Source organism: Mus musculus, chromosome 17 (genome assembly GCF_000001635.26).
Source record: "Mus musculus strain C57BL/6J chromosome 17, GRCm38.p6 C57BL/6J".
NCBI classification, from domain to species: Eukaryota; Metazoa; Chordata; class Mammalia; order Rodentia; family Muridae; genus Mus; species Mus musculus.
In genome coordinates, this window is record NC_000083.6 from 31135132 (window position 1) to 31151419 (window position 16288).

A 16288-nucleotide genomic window follows, 5' to 3' on the forward strand; every position below is an offset into this window, starting at 1 on the left:
TACTCTTGTATGCCCAGGTACAGGGCAAACAACACAGCCATAAAGCAGAAGGGATGATAAGTAACCCATGGGTCATTAGGAGGCTTCTGAGTGATAAGGACTGGGGAGTGTGAGGAGCCGGGGGTGCCCACCCTTTGTGACCTGGCACGCCTTTACAGTAATCAACACGAAAGATCTTCAAGCCATTGTAGAAATCACCCAAAGTCACTGACAGGGACTCACAGCATAGCATGAAGTGGAACCAGAAGGGTATTGGGTGTCTCATCCAAAATCTAATTTATAGCCGGGCACTGGTGGTGCACGCCTTAATCCCAGCACTGGGGAGGCAGAGGCAGGGGGATTTCTGAGTTTGAGACCAGCCTGGTCTACAAAGTGAGTTCCAGAACATCCAGGGCTGTTACACTGAGAAACCCTGTCTCAAAAAACAATATATATATAATATATAACATATATATATATACACACACATATATGTGTGTGTATGCATGTATGTGTATGTTTGTATATGTATGTGTGCATGTATATGTATATGATGTATATGTATACATATATATGGTCCAAAGTCTCTACTGGCAGAGGAAACACCACTGTGATAAGAGAAGCTAAGTGGACAAGGATAGTAAGGTGACAGATTTGCAGAGGTAGTCAGGAAGCCACATATGTGCTGATGTATATCAGACATGGATCCTGAAGTAATACAATTGCTTATGTTCCCAGCATTTAATGGTGTGTTTGTTCAGGGAGAAAACAGTAAATTCTATAAAGTGGAAATGTTACAGTCATTATCAGGCTTCTCTCTCTCTCTCTCTCTCTCTCTCTCTCTCTCTCTCTCTCTCACACACACACACACACACACACACACACACACACACGCACACCAAGAAATGTTGACATTTCAAAAGAGCAATGGGCCAGCAGGATGGCTCAGGGGGTAAAGGAGCTTGCCACTCAAGCGAGGCAATCTGAGTTCGATCCCTGGGATCTATGTAAAGGTGGAAGGAGAGACCAGGCTCCACAGATTTGCCTTCAGACTACCACATGCGTGCCACGGCACATGTGAGCACATACATATATAATAGTAGTCAATAAATATGAAAAATAGATACAAAAACTGGGCGAGACAGATGAGTTCTCGGACGGCACCAGCACACCAGAATTGTTCTGGCAGAGACTGAGGCTGAAGGACAGTGAGCAACCAGAAGTTCTGAAGAGCAGGTCCACCCAGAGTCTCTCAGAACCCTGAAAGAGCTTTATGCACCAAGGAGTCTTCACACTGCAATGGCTGCTCTGGAGGAAATGACAGAAAACCCCACAGGTCTCCCTAAGAGGTGTCACACAGGAGATGTGGGCATTAATGTCACGGCTCTCCTAGAAGAAAGTGTTAACAGGAAGTGTTTGTGCCTTGGGTTAAAGCAGATGGTTTCAGACAGGCTGCACACACACACACACACACACACACACACACACACACACACACACACGAAATCAATCAAAATTAGAAGGATTTGCTCTTTGCCAGACGCTGCCAAAGTGAGCTAAAGGTGCAGTCAGAGGCCAGAAGGAAATAGCTACCCAGCACACCTCCATAGAGGACTTAATGGTTTGTTGTGTGTAAACCTGGCCTGGCCTGGAACTCCCCCTGCAGCCAGGGCTGGCTTCAACCTCACAGACGCCTCCCTACCTCAGGCTCTCAAACCCAGGAGTTACAGGGTGAACCTGTAATAGGCCCCCAGACCTCAGCACAACTGACTCCATTCAGGCTGAAAAATTCAGCCCATAGACAGCACCACCTGACAGAAACAAACAAACAAACAAAAACAAAGACCTGATCCATCAAAGTTCATTGCTTTGGGAAAGTCTGTAAATGTACCAAACTTACCTTTTTGGCTTGTGTGGTTCCACTTCTGACTAACTGTTCTGTTAACCGAAGTATGTCAACCCAGGATGTGGGTTTTTTTTTTGTTTTGTTTTTTTTTGTTTTTTGTTTTTTGTTTTTTGTTTTTTGTTTGTTTGTTTGTTTGTTTGTTTGTTTGTTTTTGTGTGTGTGTGTGCTTAAAAGCTCATGCTGAGAAAGGCTCAGGGCAACACTGGGATCCTGAGCACCCAGTCTAGTTATTGGTTGGCTAATACTTTTTATTGGCTTAAGCCCACATCAGAGCAGTCTTCTCTGCTGAAATCTTCACAACAAACCACCACACTCAGCTCTGATAGAGGAGTTGTATTTGGATGTAAGAACACAGTCAGAAACAAGCAAAGGAAACAACAAAGGAAACACCATTTGATTAAAAGGGTATAAGCTGGGGCTGGCAAGATGGCTCAGTGGGAAAAGGTGCTTGCTGTCAAACCTGAGGACCTGAGTTCAATCCCCGGACTCACGTGTTGGGAGGTGAGAACCAATACCCATAATCTGTCATCTGAACTCCACATACCTGCCATGGCATGTGTATGACCGAATGAAAATAATATTTTAATATTAAAAAAGGATAAATGAACCATCCAGACAGGCTTTGTCAGAGAATACTATTAAAAAAAAAACCATAAGCCCATGAGATGCTCAATAGCATTTGCTAATTGATGAAAGTAAGTTAAGATGAAAAGGATCTGGACGCAGAGAGCATCCGGTCACCTCACCCATTGCTGGTGGCGAGGAGAAATGGGGTGATTACAATTCCCCTGACTCTTACGAAGTTAGAGATCAACCACTTACCAAAGTATGTCTAAAAACTTATGCCCAGGGGCTTCTGGTGACGTCATTTATAAGTAAACTCTAGGAACAACTCAGAGGTCCATCCAAAACCATGGAACGAACATGGCTCAGCAATGGTAAAGAACAGAGCTTCCTTACAGGTGACAGCCTGGCAAGCATACGGGCTCTGCGAGAACGAGCTGTCACGCCGTACTGTACAGGACACACACAGGAAGCTCTAAGAGAGATGGAGCCAGGAGGAAAGTTGATCATTGGGTCCTTGGAGGGGCAGGTGATAGGGCAGGGCTCTAACCGTGAAGGGCATCAAGAGGTTTGGTGGAGTAGGGTCAAACGATACTCTGTGCTTGACTAAAATAATATTTACACAATTGTGTGCATTTGACAAACTTACTGCATTTACTTACGTTTTATTATTTTTGTTATGTTTTGTTTGAGACAGGGTTTCTCTCTGTATCCCTGGCTGTCCTAGAACTTGCTCTACAGACCAGGGTGGCCTCAAACTCAGAGATTCTTTAGCCTCTGTCTCCCAAGTACTTGATTTAAAGTTGTGTGCCACCTCCGCCCTGCTACTTGTTTAAATTTTATGGAGCGTGACTCATACATCAATACACCTAATGTTAAACAAAAGTCCATGGTATAACTGTTGTCTTTGTGAGTTCTACTAATGAGAAGACGCTGGGTTGGCATCTGACAGTGGTTGGCCCTTGGCAGTGGCGACAGAGAAGCTTCTCCTGGAGTCAGCCAGTAGAGGGCACTAGAGAACAAGGACTGCCAGGTGGGAACAACCACACAGGATTCACATGCACATCTAATTAAAGTGCCAGAGATGACAAAATAAATATGAGGGCTACAGGTCATGGACCTTTTGGTAAAACCTGGCAGTTGTGGCTGAGGACCGTGTCCTGTCCTCCAACCCTCCAGGAGACCCAGAAAGGTTGGTGTGGGTGCCTTCCAGCAGGGCTGTGGAGCAAGGCAAGTTTTTTTTCCAATCCATATGATTAACCGGAAGCCAAGGATATCCCGTGGACAGCCTGGGCTCCTTCCCCAGCTGTTTCCACAAGCATGAGGGTCTGGGGAAGTGGGAGAGGCTAGAAAATTGGTGACAGTTCACAATACTGAAGGGCAGGAGGGGGTGTGACCAGGGAGACATGGGGCAAGTCTGAGACTCAAAGAGCCAGGGCGGGTGAATGTGTGGGTGGAGGGGTGTCCCAAACCCCTTGTTCATCTGCTTCTTATCAGATTGTGGGCTGCAAGACCCTCCCACCAGGCCCTGCCTTTTCCACCTCTCGTGTCCTCGGACGGTGGCACTCACGATGGGTGCCTATGATGGCAAATGGCATAGAAGAACAGGTAGAGAAGGTGGAAGCCACCGAGGGAAGAGATGGGAAGGAGACGAGATGAGGAAGTGAGGCTAAAGGGAAAAGAAAGGTGTGTTTCTGATTGAATCAAGAGACTGTTAGTGGCCCTCCGGGGAAGGCAGGGGATGCCACACGGTTGGCTAGGTCAGTGTGGGGCAAGCAAGAGTTAGAGTATCCCGGAGCCTAAGCAGGCTCCAAGCCTGGGACTAACAAGCAGAGCCCAGAGCGATGAAGACAGCTGTGTTGTATTTGGTCTGCTCCACACAGGCCAGGGCCATTCTGGAAATGAATCCACACCTGACCAGATGTCTCTATCGGGTTGGCCTGTGGAGCATTTTCTTGATGTGGAGGCTCAGTATCGGTGCTGCCGCATCCCTAGGAGATGGTCATGGGGCATATAAGAAAGCAGGCTGAGCAACCCAGGAGGAACAATCGCATAAGCAGCACCCTTCGTGGCCTCAGCATTGGCTCCTGTCTCGGGTTTCTGTTCTGAGTTCCTGTCCCGACTTCCCGTCACGGCGGCCTATGATAGGGAAGTGTAAGCCAAGGAAATCGTTCCCTTCTGGGCTGTTTTTGGTCGGTGTTTTCTCATAGGAAAACAAGCCGTAGCACTGTTGTTGGATGACCATGCAGCTGAGTATAACTGGCTCAGAAAATGGAGCAAACTTCACCAAAGAGTTTAAGAAGGAAGCGAGGTAGGAGTGGAGCAAACCCGCGGGCCAAGCCCTAGTCCTGGAACTCGGGGTTCCCCCAACCCCTTACCCTCCCACCTCCCTCCACCCCCTACCCACCCCCATTCCCCATCCCCACCCCCACCCCGGCAGCAGGAGTGGATCACTGGGCAAGGCTAACCAGTCAGCTTAGGCTGGGGAAAGGAAAAGAGATGAGAAATTTATCAGAAGCCAGCCTTACACCATCACCACACCCTCCTGGCCTCTAACTGGAGACATTAATGGTCCTCGGACTGGTGATTCTCAACATTCTTAATGTTGGGATCCTTTAGTATAGTCCCTCATGTTGTGGTGACCCCAACCATAAAATTAGTTCATTGCTACTGTTATGAATCCTAATGTAACTATGTTTGGACTTATAGGTTTGTCAACAGGGCCACCACCCACAGGCCGAGAACCACTGTCTTAGACAATGCAATGAAGAATGGCCCCTGCTGGGGCCTCCTTACCCAGAACTACCTCATTAAAATGAAGCTTCCTTTCAGTAACTTCCATTCGAATGTTACTAAAGATGCTCTCAGGTCAAAAACCACAGTTCAGGGTGACTTCCCAAGGCCCAGATCCCCACTGTTCCTGTTCACATCAAGAAGAGAAGGCAACCAGTGGCCAGGGACCCACATCACAAGTGGGTAGCCTGCAGGGCAGTTGATAAACCAGAAAGACCTGAGGAACTGTGATCAGCAGTCATGCGTTATCCTATAGGGTCTGAGGTCGGAGTCCATTGTGCTCTCTAAAGAGAACTGAGTGTGTGGTCTCATAGAGATGGTAGATTCTGAAGTTCACATAGGCAGAACACTGTTGTTGCTGGAGTGGCCCAGAAGTAACTAGTGGCTTGAGGCTCTCAGAGGGATGGAAGAGTGCTATATGCACTGTTGCTTATATATGCACATGTGCACTCTGATGTGTTCATACACGCGCACATATTCACATACTTACACACACACATGCACATGCATGCATTCGCATACCTGTGTATATACCTGTGTACACTCCATGTATTCACACCTAGGTGCACACACACACACACACAAACACACTCCCGAAAACACGCACACATTCGCGTACGATCGGTGTGTACACACCGCCATTGTACATCTGCCTCAAGGAAACCAAAATAAAAATTGCCAGGTTTTTCAACTTTTCTTTACTTGGAAAATGCTGTGTCTAGCCACTGCTAAGGGTCAAGATGGTTTTAGAAACCCCAGAGATTGATGAAGTCTGGTTGAAACTTTCTTCTGGCTTGCAGCTCCCAGGGAACGGGTGGCTCGGCAGTAGCAACTCTCAGTAGTGACAATCTGGAGATGCAAAAGCAAGGTGGTTGGTCAGGACGCCAAGGAGGCATGAGTGCCTGCGCTCAGAAGTGTGGCTGCCCCATCATAGACAGGTTCTGAACAAGGACAGAGTGGGACAGGAACGATGGGGCCTGTTCTCCCCAAACCGTTAGAGATTCCCCAAGGGAGCCTGCTGACCAGTGTGGGTGGCCATAGAACAAACCCCTGAGAGCAGGCCAAGGCAGGGGAGGGTGTGGCTCAATGAGTAAAGCACCTGTTGTACAAGCCCGAGGGTCCGAGTTCAGATCCCCAGATCCTACATAAAAAGACAGGTGTTGTGGGCATATCTTTAACACTAGTGCTGGGGTTCAGGATTTAGCTCCGTGGTAGAGTGCTTGCCTAGCAAGCACAAGGCCCTGGGTTCAGTCCTCAGCTCCAGAAAACAAGCAAACAAAACAAAAACAAAACAAACAAAACAAAAACCCCACTAGTTTGGGGAACAGGTTGGAGCAGAGCTCACTAGCCAGCCAGCCTAGCCAATCGGTAAACTCTGCATTCAGTGAGAGACCCTGTCTCAAAAACTATGGGGGAGAAGGACTAAGGGAAGCACCCAAACTCTGCAGAGTACCTCCACATGCAGGCACGCACATACACACACAGAGGCACACACTGGTACATACACACAAGTACACACAGTACACACGCACATGTACAAGTACACATACAAATACATACACACTCAGAGGTGTACACACACGGAGGCGCACACACACAGAGATACGATACACAGAGTACGCACACACAGAGGTATACATACAGATACATACACACAGGTACACAGGAACAGTAGTCATGTACACATACAGGTACACATACGGATATAGACACACAGGTACACACTCAGACACAGACACACACACACACAGGAGGGACCCTCAGCAGGTGAGTGTGGGTGGGAATGGCTCTTGCCAGGTTCCAGGCAGGCCCCACCGACAACCATTACCTTCCACAGACTGTGGGAAGAAACACCAGGGCACTTCAAAGATCAGGTTGGAAAAGCAGCAGTTTCGACTGGCACAGTCCTCGGGACTGATGCCCGGGTACCCACAATTCTTGCGAGCTGACACTTCCATGACACACTGCTCCGATTCTGGTTGTGAGGAAGAGCAACATCCAAGGCTTTGTCAGGCTGGACACTCACTGAGGGCTACAAGGTCTGCCTTCTTAGGGACACTGAATTTGCAGGCTCTGAGTGTCCCAAGGAGCTCCTTGGGGGTGGCGTCTCTCAGGAGAGTAATGCCCAAGGACTGGTTGTCCTCCCCACAGGAGGGCACTAATGTTGGGAGGTGATCACAGAACTTTTGCAGAACTGGGGCCTCGGGAAAACCACGTTACCTTCTCTGGACTCAGCATTGAGCTCTGTGAAATAAGAGCAGCCCACTGTACCACGCCCAGAAGCTTGAAGACATTGATATCGAAAGGGACCCTGGACGCAGCCACTAACCTACCTGGTTTTTCTTCAGAGCATGCTGGTCATTTGGGAGGATATTCCCTACCACGAGTGCCCCAGTGGCAAAGCCCATGCCTGCGGTGAACTCACACACAGCTGGCATTCTTGTGCGTACTGTATTCACAGTTTGCCCTGGCTTGAAACCCATCATATCTGATGCCTCCACGCCCCCTTCCCAAGCTGCTTTGGAAGTTACATTTTTATGTACAGGCCAATGGTAGATTTAGGGTATGGGATGGGGATCGGGGAGGGGGTAAGGGTATAGAAGAGGCATTTAAGGCTTCCTTCGTGTTAACCTGGGCTAGCTCTAGCTCAGCTAGGCTTCCAAGCACCTGCTGTAGACCTTGCCCAGGGCCAGGTCCTAAGCCGACAGCTGGCAGAAGGACCTGGCTCTCCAAAGTTTACCTTGGTTTGGAAGTGGGTGGAAACACCAAGGGACCCCAGCGACGCTAGAGTCAAAGCAGCATCCAAGATCAAAGCACTGCTCACTGGTGATGCCCGGGAAGCCACAGTTCTTTCTGTTGTGGGGTGTCAGCCTGGAGCACCGACAGGGGGCTGTGGATAGAGCGAGCCATCATGGTCATCCCTGCCCAGCATGCTAGATGCTTCTTCCAACCTGCCCTGGGAGCTTAGGACACTTGCAGAATCTCATTGCCCAAGGGGTGACATGAGGTCTTATTTTGCCCATGTTAAAGCTATCTGGCTTCCTCCTGGGGAAACCAGGGGAGGCTTTTATTGAAACCATTTCATTTGTGAAAGAAAGAAAGAAAGAAACAAAGAAAGAGGGAAGGAAGGAAGGAAGGAAGGAAGGAAGAAAGAAACAAAGAAAGAAGGAAGGAAGGAAAGAAGGAAAGAAAGAAAGAAAGAAAGAAAGAAAGAAAGAAAGAAAGAGAGGAAGAAAGAAAGAAAGAAAGAAAGAAAGAAAGAAAGAAAGAAAGAGAGGAAGAAAGAAAGAAAGAAAGAAAGAAAGAAAGAAGAGAGGAAGAAAGAAAGGAAGGAAGGAAGAAAAGAAAGAAAGAAAGAAAGAAAGAAAGAAAGAAAGAAAGAAAGAAAGAAAGAAAGGAAGGAAGGAAGGAAGGAAGGAAGAGGTAAAGAGAGAGAAGGGAAGGGAAGGAAGAAGGCGACACAAACCTTCTGTAAAGAGGGTGACTCTATGAACCTATGCAGAAGTCAAGGTCACAAGATAGGCCCAAGACAGCAGGCCCTCCTGTCCTCCTAACCAGGCTGACACCTGTAGACATAGCCCTTCTGAATAAGAGATTCTGGGTGAGCTTCCCACAGCAGCACCCAGACAGCAGGGTGCTGTCTAGCTCCTTGCAATCTGTCACCCTGCCTTTGTCCTTTGAGGGAACATAGAGAAAAAACCCACCTAGTCCAGGTCCTAGATGAACTACAGCCCATCACTCAAGGGGGCTCAGATCCTACCTTTCACCTGCTGGGTCTCCACGGACTTTTACTTACAAGGTTTCTCGCCCTCTACCAGAGCATGCAGTCCCAAAACCAGGACCACTGCCAGCAGGGGGGCACCTCGAGGTCGCATGTCTGCTCCACTGGACCTGGGCAGCCTGCAGAATGCCCAGTTCCCACCAGCTGGCATTTTATTGGCTCCTGTTTGTTTGCTCAATGGCCCTGATAACTGTCCCTTACTCGTGGCCCCAAGCCTCCTAGGTTCTTTGTGCAGAAAAGCTGACATGGCTCCAAGTGGAGGCCCAGAGGAGGTGGGAAAAACCCCTCCGGACATGGGCTGGGTCAGGCTGGGTCGTGCCAGGTTACTGAAAGGGGAATGGGCCACGTATGCAACTGGAATAGGGCACCCACAGGGTCACACCCAGGAAGGGATTAGCCTCGTGGTGTTACTCTGGGTAAGGTTTGTGCCTACTGTAGAGACTTCTTAGGTTTTGTTTTTTGTTTGTTTTCTTTTTTTGTTTCTTGTTTGTTTGTTTTGTTTTGTTTTTTAAATATTTGAAGTGAATGACGCTATGGAGAAACAAAGAGCACAGAGAGAGAAGGTCATTATATCCAGGAGCCTCCCAGGGGAGGGGGAGCATCTCCAGGGGACCCAGTCTGCATTCCTGATGCAAGGCACACCCTACTTCACCTGGCTCCCTGCCAGCCCCAAGGACTGTTGTACACAGAGACCAGCCGCCAGGGCCTAAGGGAGCCGTCATGGGGCAGGCAGCTTTCTTCATCCCTGAAGCTGGACACTCTTTGCCCCGTGGGGATACTTCACTTCCCTCACACAGTGCCTAGGACTGAGATGCCCACCCATGAAATGCCCCGGAGAGGGGATTTGTAAAATGGACACCGAGGACAGAACCCAGGGGATCAGGACAACTCAGAACAGAAATGTCAGAGGAGAGAAGGAGAGGGACTGTGTGTGTGTGTGTGTGTGTGTGTCCTTTGGGGCTGAAGGAGTCTGCCCAGCTGTGGGAGATAGGCTACAGAGTCCATGACTCGGATACAGAATTTAAAAGCCTTGGCCCCATCCCAGGCTCTAAAGAGCAGACCTAAATCCTCAAAACCTCACCTGGATCCTTGCAAACCCAGCAGGGCTCTATTTCTCTGTGGCACATCCCAGCGGTTCTTTATCTCTGTGTTTATTACGTATCTTTGTTGTTGTTGTTGCTGTGCTGTTTTGGTGTCAACTTGACACAAGCCAGGGTCATCTGGCAAGAGATGGAAAGCAGACTGAGTAAGCCATGGGGGGTGGGTGGGGGGAAGCCAGTAAGCAGCATTTCTCCATGGTCTCTGCTTCAGTTCCTGCCTCCTGGTTCCTGCCTCCAGGTTCCTGCTTGGTGGTCCTGTCTGACTTCCCTCAATGACTGACTGATAGGGATGTATTGGATAAATAATTGCTTTTCTATCCAGGTTCCTTTTGGTTATCATAGCAAGGGGCAGTCAACTAGGACAGCCATCAAGATGATAAGACTTGCCAAGAACCCATTTTCTTGAACATCCTCATTCCTCCCTCCTCTCTGGCCCACATCCCAACCCAAGTTCCCCTGCCCCATCAGGGGTTCCGCCAAAGCCACCTGTCCCCTGAAGAGACATTTATCTTTCCTTTGAGCATTATCCCTTCCCCCTGTACAAGCCTGTGTCCTGATGAACAGGCTATCCATATTATGAGCACTGCACCCCCGCCCCATTCCATATAAAGTCAAGGGTACTGCACAACAATAGACAGCCATATCTGTGGGACCAGGCTGTGGGCCAATCACAGAGGCTCAGGAGAACCCCACAGCTACAGTTTCCACTTTATAGGAAAACTTATGGGTGCTGTGGATACAGACTCTGCACTGTGCCACGTCTATTGCACCTGCCTCACTGGGGTCCACTGACCCGTCTCTGATGACAAGGACTCAGTCCCAAGGTCATTGGCCCAAATCTTGGTACAGGCATAAACGGCTTCTGAACCCCAGGCAGGTCACATGCAGACTGATGGCTGCCGGGCTCTGTATCTTCTGTATCTTCTCCTGGACTCTAGGAACTTCCCCTTCTCTCTCTCTCTCTCTCTCTCTCTCTCTCTCTCTCTCTCTCTCTCTCTCAGAACCTGAACTCTCCACGGACAAAACACGGGCTTCTTTCCCGTTCAGTACACTCTCGCTTCTAGCACTTTCTCTGTGGCTACCACAGCAGCTGCTTCCTTAAATCCTAACCCTCGACTCCACAGCAGCTCAGCTCTCCTTGTCTGTGCCTCTTCTCCTCCAGCCCGACTTCCAGGGGGCTCACATCACCACCCCCCCCACTACAACACCAGGAGCACCCCGCTGCCTCCTCCAGGGCTTGCATGTGCAAGCCTCGCGCTGCTGCTTCTGCGCATGCTCTCAGACCAGCCGTGACTTCGTGGTGTGATTTTTCTCATGTCTTCTCTCCACTCCCACCTCCAGCCCCACCCCAGTCTCCCTGCACACCTTGGGGGAGATGGTGTTTATCTATTCAGGCAAACTGGAATTCCTCAGGTACTAGCCAGTCTTTCTCGGAGCACACAGAAAAAAACGGTCCAGACCACCCTCTCCTGTAGGGGACTCTAAAGCCCTGTCAAATGACAGGAATCCAGAAGAGGGAAAGAAGGCAGAGTAGAGAAACAAGAACCAGGCCCAGAACCAGGGTAGCTGGGTGGGAGAAGGAAGAAAACGAAGCCGCAGACCATAAATGTGAGTTCCTTGAGTTCTTAGTCAAATCCTTCACTGCCTTGACCTGAAGGCCAGACAAATCGGATATTGAGGAAGGAAGGGATGCTCAGCGGGCTGAGCATGCGTGGAAGCAGCAGCATAAGGCTTAGAGGACCGAGCTCCCCCATGCTCTGAACCCGAGGTAGGAGGCAGCCGGACACTCCCGGTTTTGTAGTGGTTCTAAGAGGGTGGACTCTACCCTGCCTGAGGAAGGAGACTACGAGGAACCCAAGGATGGGTTACAGACAGACGCAGAGGCACACCACAGGAACAGGCTAACTGGCCCAAGAGTGGAGGTGCCCCAGGCCCAATCTAGCTGAATTTCAAAGCAGGTCTTGAGAGAATCAAGCCATTTTGCAAGTAAATTAGCTGCCCCAAATTACCATGCTATGGTTGCCAGGACAAAGGACTGCAGACCTGGCTTTGATAGCAGGTGTGTGTCTTCTCCAGCTTCAGGAGGCTGACAGCTTTAGATCAAGGTATCAGCAGGGGCAGGTTTCTCCTAAGGCCCCTCCTCAGCAGGAAGAAGGCATCCTCTTCCTGTGACCTGATGGGGCTGGCTGTGGATTCCTGGCATCTCTTATAAGGGCGCCATCAGACAGACAACCGACCCAGCTTTACCTTAGTCAGCCGCATACTATTCCATCTCTACATAGAATCACACCCTGGGATCTTAGAAGTGAGGGGACCAAGGTCAACCGAGGTTCAGCCTGATGAAGCAAAACTCAATGCTTTTCTAAGGAAAGTAACAAAAACCGCAGGCACATAACACGGCAACGGTGTGCTGTGTGTGTTGGTTATTTTTCTCATGGTTGTGACAAAATGCCCATAAAAGCAACTTAAGAAAGAAAATTCCTAAAGGGCTGGAGAGATGGCTCAGCGGTTAAGAGTACTGACTGCATTTCCAGAGGTCCTGAGTTCAATTCCTACCAACCACATGGTGACTCACAACCATCTATAATGGGATCATCTGGTATGTCTGAAGGTTGGACAGTGTACTCATATACATTAAATAAATAAATTTATTTTTTAAATCTTTTCAAAAAAAAAGAAGGAAGAGTTATTCTTTTGTGTGGGTCCTAGATGCATATTTTTTCAAATTAATATTTTTTAAGTGGGACGTTTCTTTTGGCTCAGAGCTTTAGAAATATGTCACTCCATCATAGCAAGGCAGAACTGGCAGCATGGCTCCATCATGGTGGGAATGTGGGCAGAACTCCTCACATGGTGATCTGAGAGCTCAGGACAGAATTAGAAAGGTGCTCAATTTGCAAGGCCTGCCCCTAACAGCCCACCTCTGCCAGCTAGGTCACATGTCTCAAAGGCTCTGTGCTTCCCAAAACAATGATCTGAGCTCGTGAAGGACATTCCAGACGTAAGCCACAACATTCCATGTCTGGCCTCCCATAGGCCCATGGCCATCACATAATGTCAAATGCATTCAGTCTAACTCCAAATGTCCCCAGGCTCTTAGGGGTCTCAACACTGTCTAAACATCCAAAGCATCTACTGAGACTCCAGGGCAATCTGTAGTGTGAACCTCTGAAAAATTAAAACATTATATACTTGTCATCTGCGATGCTACAGATGCAACACTTCCGTTCTAAAGTGGGGGCGGGGGAGTGATAGTAAAGAAAATTTGGTCAAAAAAAAAAAAAAACCCTAACAATAATGCCTGGCACCAAAGGCACATGGTGTCATCAATGGGGTTCTAACAGGCTTGGGCAGCCCCTTTAATAGCCCTGCCACTTAAAGCACTCACAGGCTCTCTTTCGGCCAGCTCCGCTCACTGCCTGCAGTGTTCCTCCGCAGACATCCCACATCACTAACATCTCCACTGCAACTTACGATTCTCTTTACTAGTTCACTCACGAGCCCCCTGGGGGCTCACTTCAAGGACTCTTGCCCAGTCTCACTGGCTTTTCTCTAGAAACACAGAGCGAGTGACCACAGTCCCCTGACTCTTACATGCGGTACTTTAATAAAAGCAGTCACCAAGTGGTTTATCTGCTGCCAGATCAAGTCCCTTGGACCCCTGCTACCCTGGCCCCCCAGTGCCTGTATAGGGGAACCTTCCAGACTGTTTCCTGTGTGGCTCTGTTTGAGCATTCAGTCTAACTCCAAATGTCCCCAGGCTCTTATGTCTCTTCTGTCAACTCCTCTCTTTATGGCGACTCTTCTTTCTAATGGAAATCTTTCAAATGAGTTTTCAATTTTATATTCTATAGCATCTGAAGGGTGGGATTCTGCCTGCCACTTTGGTCAGCGTTTCTATTGTTCCATTGCAGAGCTGGGAGGGCTCTTTTGGGGGGCAGCACTAAACTCCTCCTCAATGAGATGCTCCCCACAGCCTTGCTTCGCATACAACTTTAAATAATGATTCCGTTCCTTCCCTTCCCAAACTTCACATTGTTCGGATCTTTTTGCTTTGCTTTTTGCTCTGGATGCTCACTGTATGTTTGGGTAAATGCAGCAAGTAGCAGCCATGCCACAGCCTGAATGTTATCTTGTCTTGAAATTTCCTGCACCAAAGAAAATTAGTCCATGCTTTCGTATTCTGATTCATTTGGTTGTTTTGAGCATGGGCAGAAGGTGCCCAAATTCCTTGGCAGAATTGAACACAAATGGCCTCTAGTTTGGTTCCAAGTCAGGTTTCTCCTCATGTCTTCGCTGCCATCATTTCTGTCTATACACTGGGGTTCTGAACTTCAGACAGGACTTCCCATTAATTTCTGCATGTGGTATTCTAGGATTTGTCTAACCTCATCTACAAATTCCTCTACATGGTTCCCAGACAAGTGACCAAGGCTAGGACCCACGGGCAGGTTTAATCACAACACATCTCTCTATACTAAGTCTTTTGTATTAGTTAATTTTCCTCCTGCAGTGATAAAATATTGACAGAAGCAATTCCGGGGAGTAAATTTTCATTTTGGCTCACAGTTTGAGAAAGATTTCACAGTCCACGATAACAAAGAAGGCAGGCACAGCAGTGTGGCATCCAGATCAGGAACCAGGGGGGTCGGACCAGAGTAAAAGGTGGTATTGCCTCATAGCCTCTCCCAGGAGCCTACCACTGCCATGTAGGCATTATTCCTTATATGTTCTACAACTTCCAAAACCAGTTGTTGATTAAGTGTCCAAACATTTGAGCCTGTGCAGGGGTTGGGGGATTGGGGTGTGTGAGCATTTCAGACTCAAACCATGACAATGTGTAACACAAAAACCAAAATCTACTGTACCTATAACAAAGCAAGAAAAACATCTAACAACCTTTAGAAAGGCTGGTGGATAGAAACAAATTCAGAAAGGGAAAACCAGACCAGGAAATGCCAATCATAAATAGATCCCCAGCAAGGAAAGGGATGAGAAACGTGAAAATGGAAATTCTAGAAATGAAAAAAGTGCATCTGAAATGGACTAATTTGTTGTATAGTTTTAGACAATGGATATAGTAGAAGCGGCTGGTTTACTCGAAGCCAGTGTGGTGCTAACCATTTAAGCCACCAAGAGTAAAGGGCTGGAGAAACCTCAGGATTTCTGTGGCTTCTGAGATAATATCAGTGTCACATAACCAGAGCACTGGTGGGAGGGAAGAGAAAAATCTTGTTTATGACTATTTGGAGAAATATTGGTCAGCTTTTTAATAAACTTGACAGGAGGTATAAAGACATAAATCCCAGAAACTCAAGTAACTGTAAGGAAGATAAACTTTAAAAAGAAAGAAAGAAAAAGAAAGAAAGAGAGAGAGAGAGAAAGAGAGAGAGAAAGAAAGAGAGAGAGAGAGAGAGAGAGAGAGAGAGAGAGAGAGAGGAAGGAAGGAAGGAAGGAAGGAAGGAAGGAAGGAAGGAAGAAAGGAAGGAAGGAAGAAGGAAGGAAGACAGACTATCACCATGCCAGAAAACATTGATTAAGAAAATTCCAGATGCCCCTCAACAGAGGAATGGATACAGAAAATGTGGTACATTTACACAATGGAGTACTACTCAGCTATTAAAAAGAATAAATTTATGAAATTTCTAGGCAAATGGATGGACCTGGACGGCATCATCCTGGGTGAGGTAACCCAATCACAAAAGAGCTCACATGATATGTACTCACTGAGAAGTGGATATTAGCCCAGAAACTTAGAATACCCAAGATATAAGATACAATTTGTGAAACACATGAAACTCAAGAAGAATGAAGACCAAAGTGTGGACACTTTGCCCCTTCTTAGAACTGGGAACAAAACACCCATGGAAGGAGTAACAGAGACAAAGTTTGGAGCTGAGACAAAAGGATGGACCATCTAGAGACTGCCATATCCGGGGATCCATCCCATAATCAGCCTCCAAACTCTGACACCATTGCATACATTAGCAAGAGTTTGCTGAAAGGACCCTGATATAGCTGTCTCTTGTGAGACTATGCCGGGGCCTAGCAAACACAGAAGTGGATGCTCACAGTCAGCTAATGGATGGATCACAGGGCTCCCAATGGAGGAGCTAGAGAAAATACCCAAGGAGCTAAAGGGATCTGCAACTCTATAGGTGGAAC

The 16288-nt window shown here is 48.0% G+C and overlaps 1 protein-coding gene across 1 annotated transcript; it reads right to left on the reverse strand.

Annotated features, from left to right (window-relative positions):
- Positions 1–5930: 5930 nt before the first annotated feature.
- Tff2 (trefoil factor 2 (spasmolytic protein 1)) lies at positions 5931–9151 on the reverse strand. The gene is made up of 4 exons (NM_009363.3): positions 9039–9151; positions 7983–8132; positions 7071–7217; positions 5931–6091 (listed from the first exon to the last, which is right to left on the reverse strand). The coding sequence occupies exons 1-4, from the start codon at positions 9115–9117 to the stop codon at positions 6078–6080; spliced, it is 390 nt and encodes a 129-aa protein (NP_033389.2). The 5' UTR covers positions 9118–9151; the 3' UTR covers positions 5931–6077.
- Between the last annotated feature and the right edge of the window lie 7137 nt (positions 9152–16288).

Coding starts and splice junctions, on each gene's coding strand:
- Tff2 (NM_009363.3), bottom strand. CDS start 9,117: ATGCGACCTCGAGGTGCCCCCCTGCTGGCAGTGGTCCTGGTTTTGGGA. Junction 8,133..9,038: donor GGTAGAGGGCGAGAAACCTT/GTAAGTAAAAGT, acceptor CTCTATCCACAG/CCCCCTGTCGGTGCTCCAGG. Junction 7,218..7,982: donor CCACCCACTTCCAAACCAAG/GTAAACTTTGGA, acceptor CCTCACAACCAG/AATCGGAGCAGTGTGTCATG.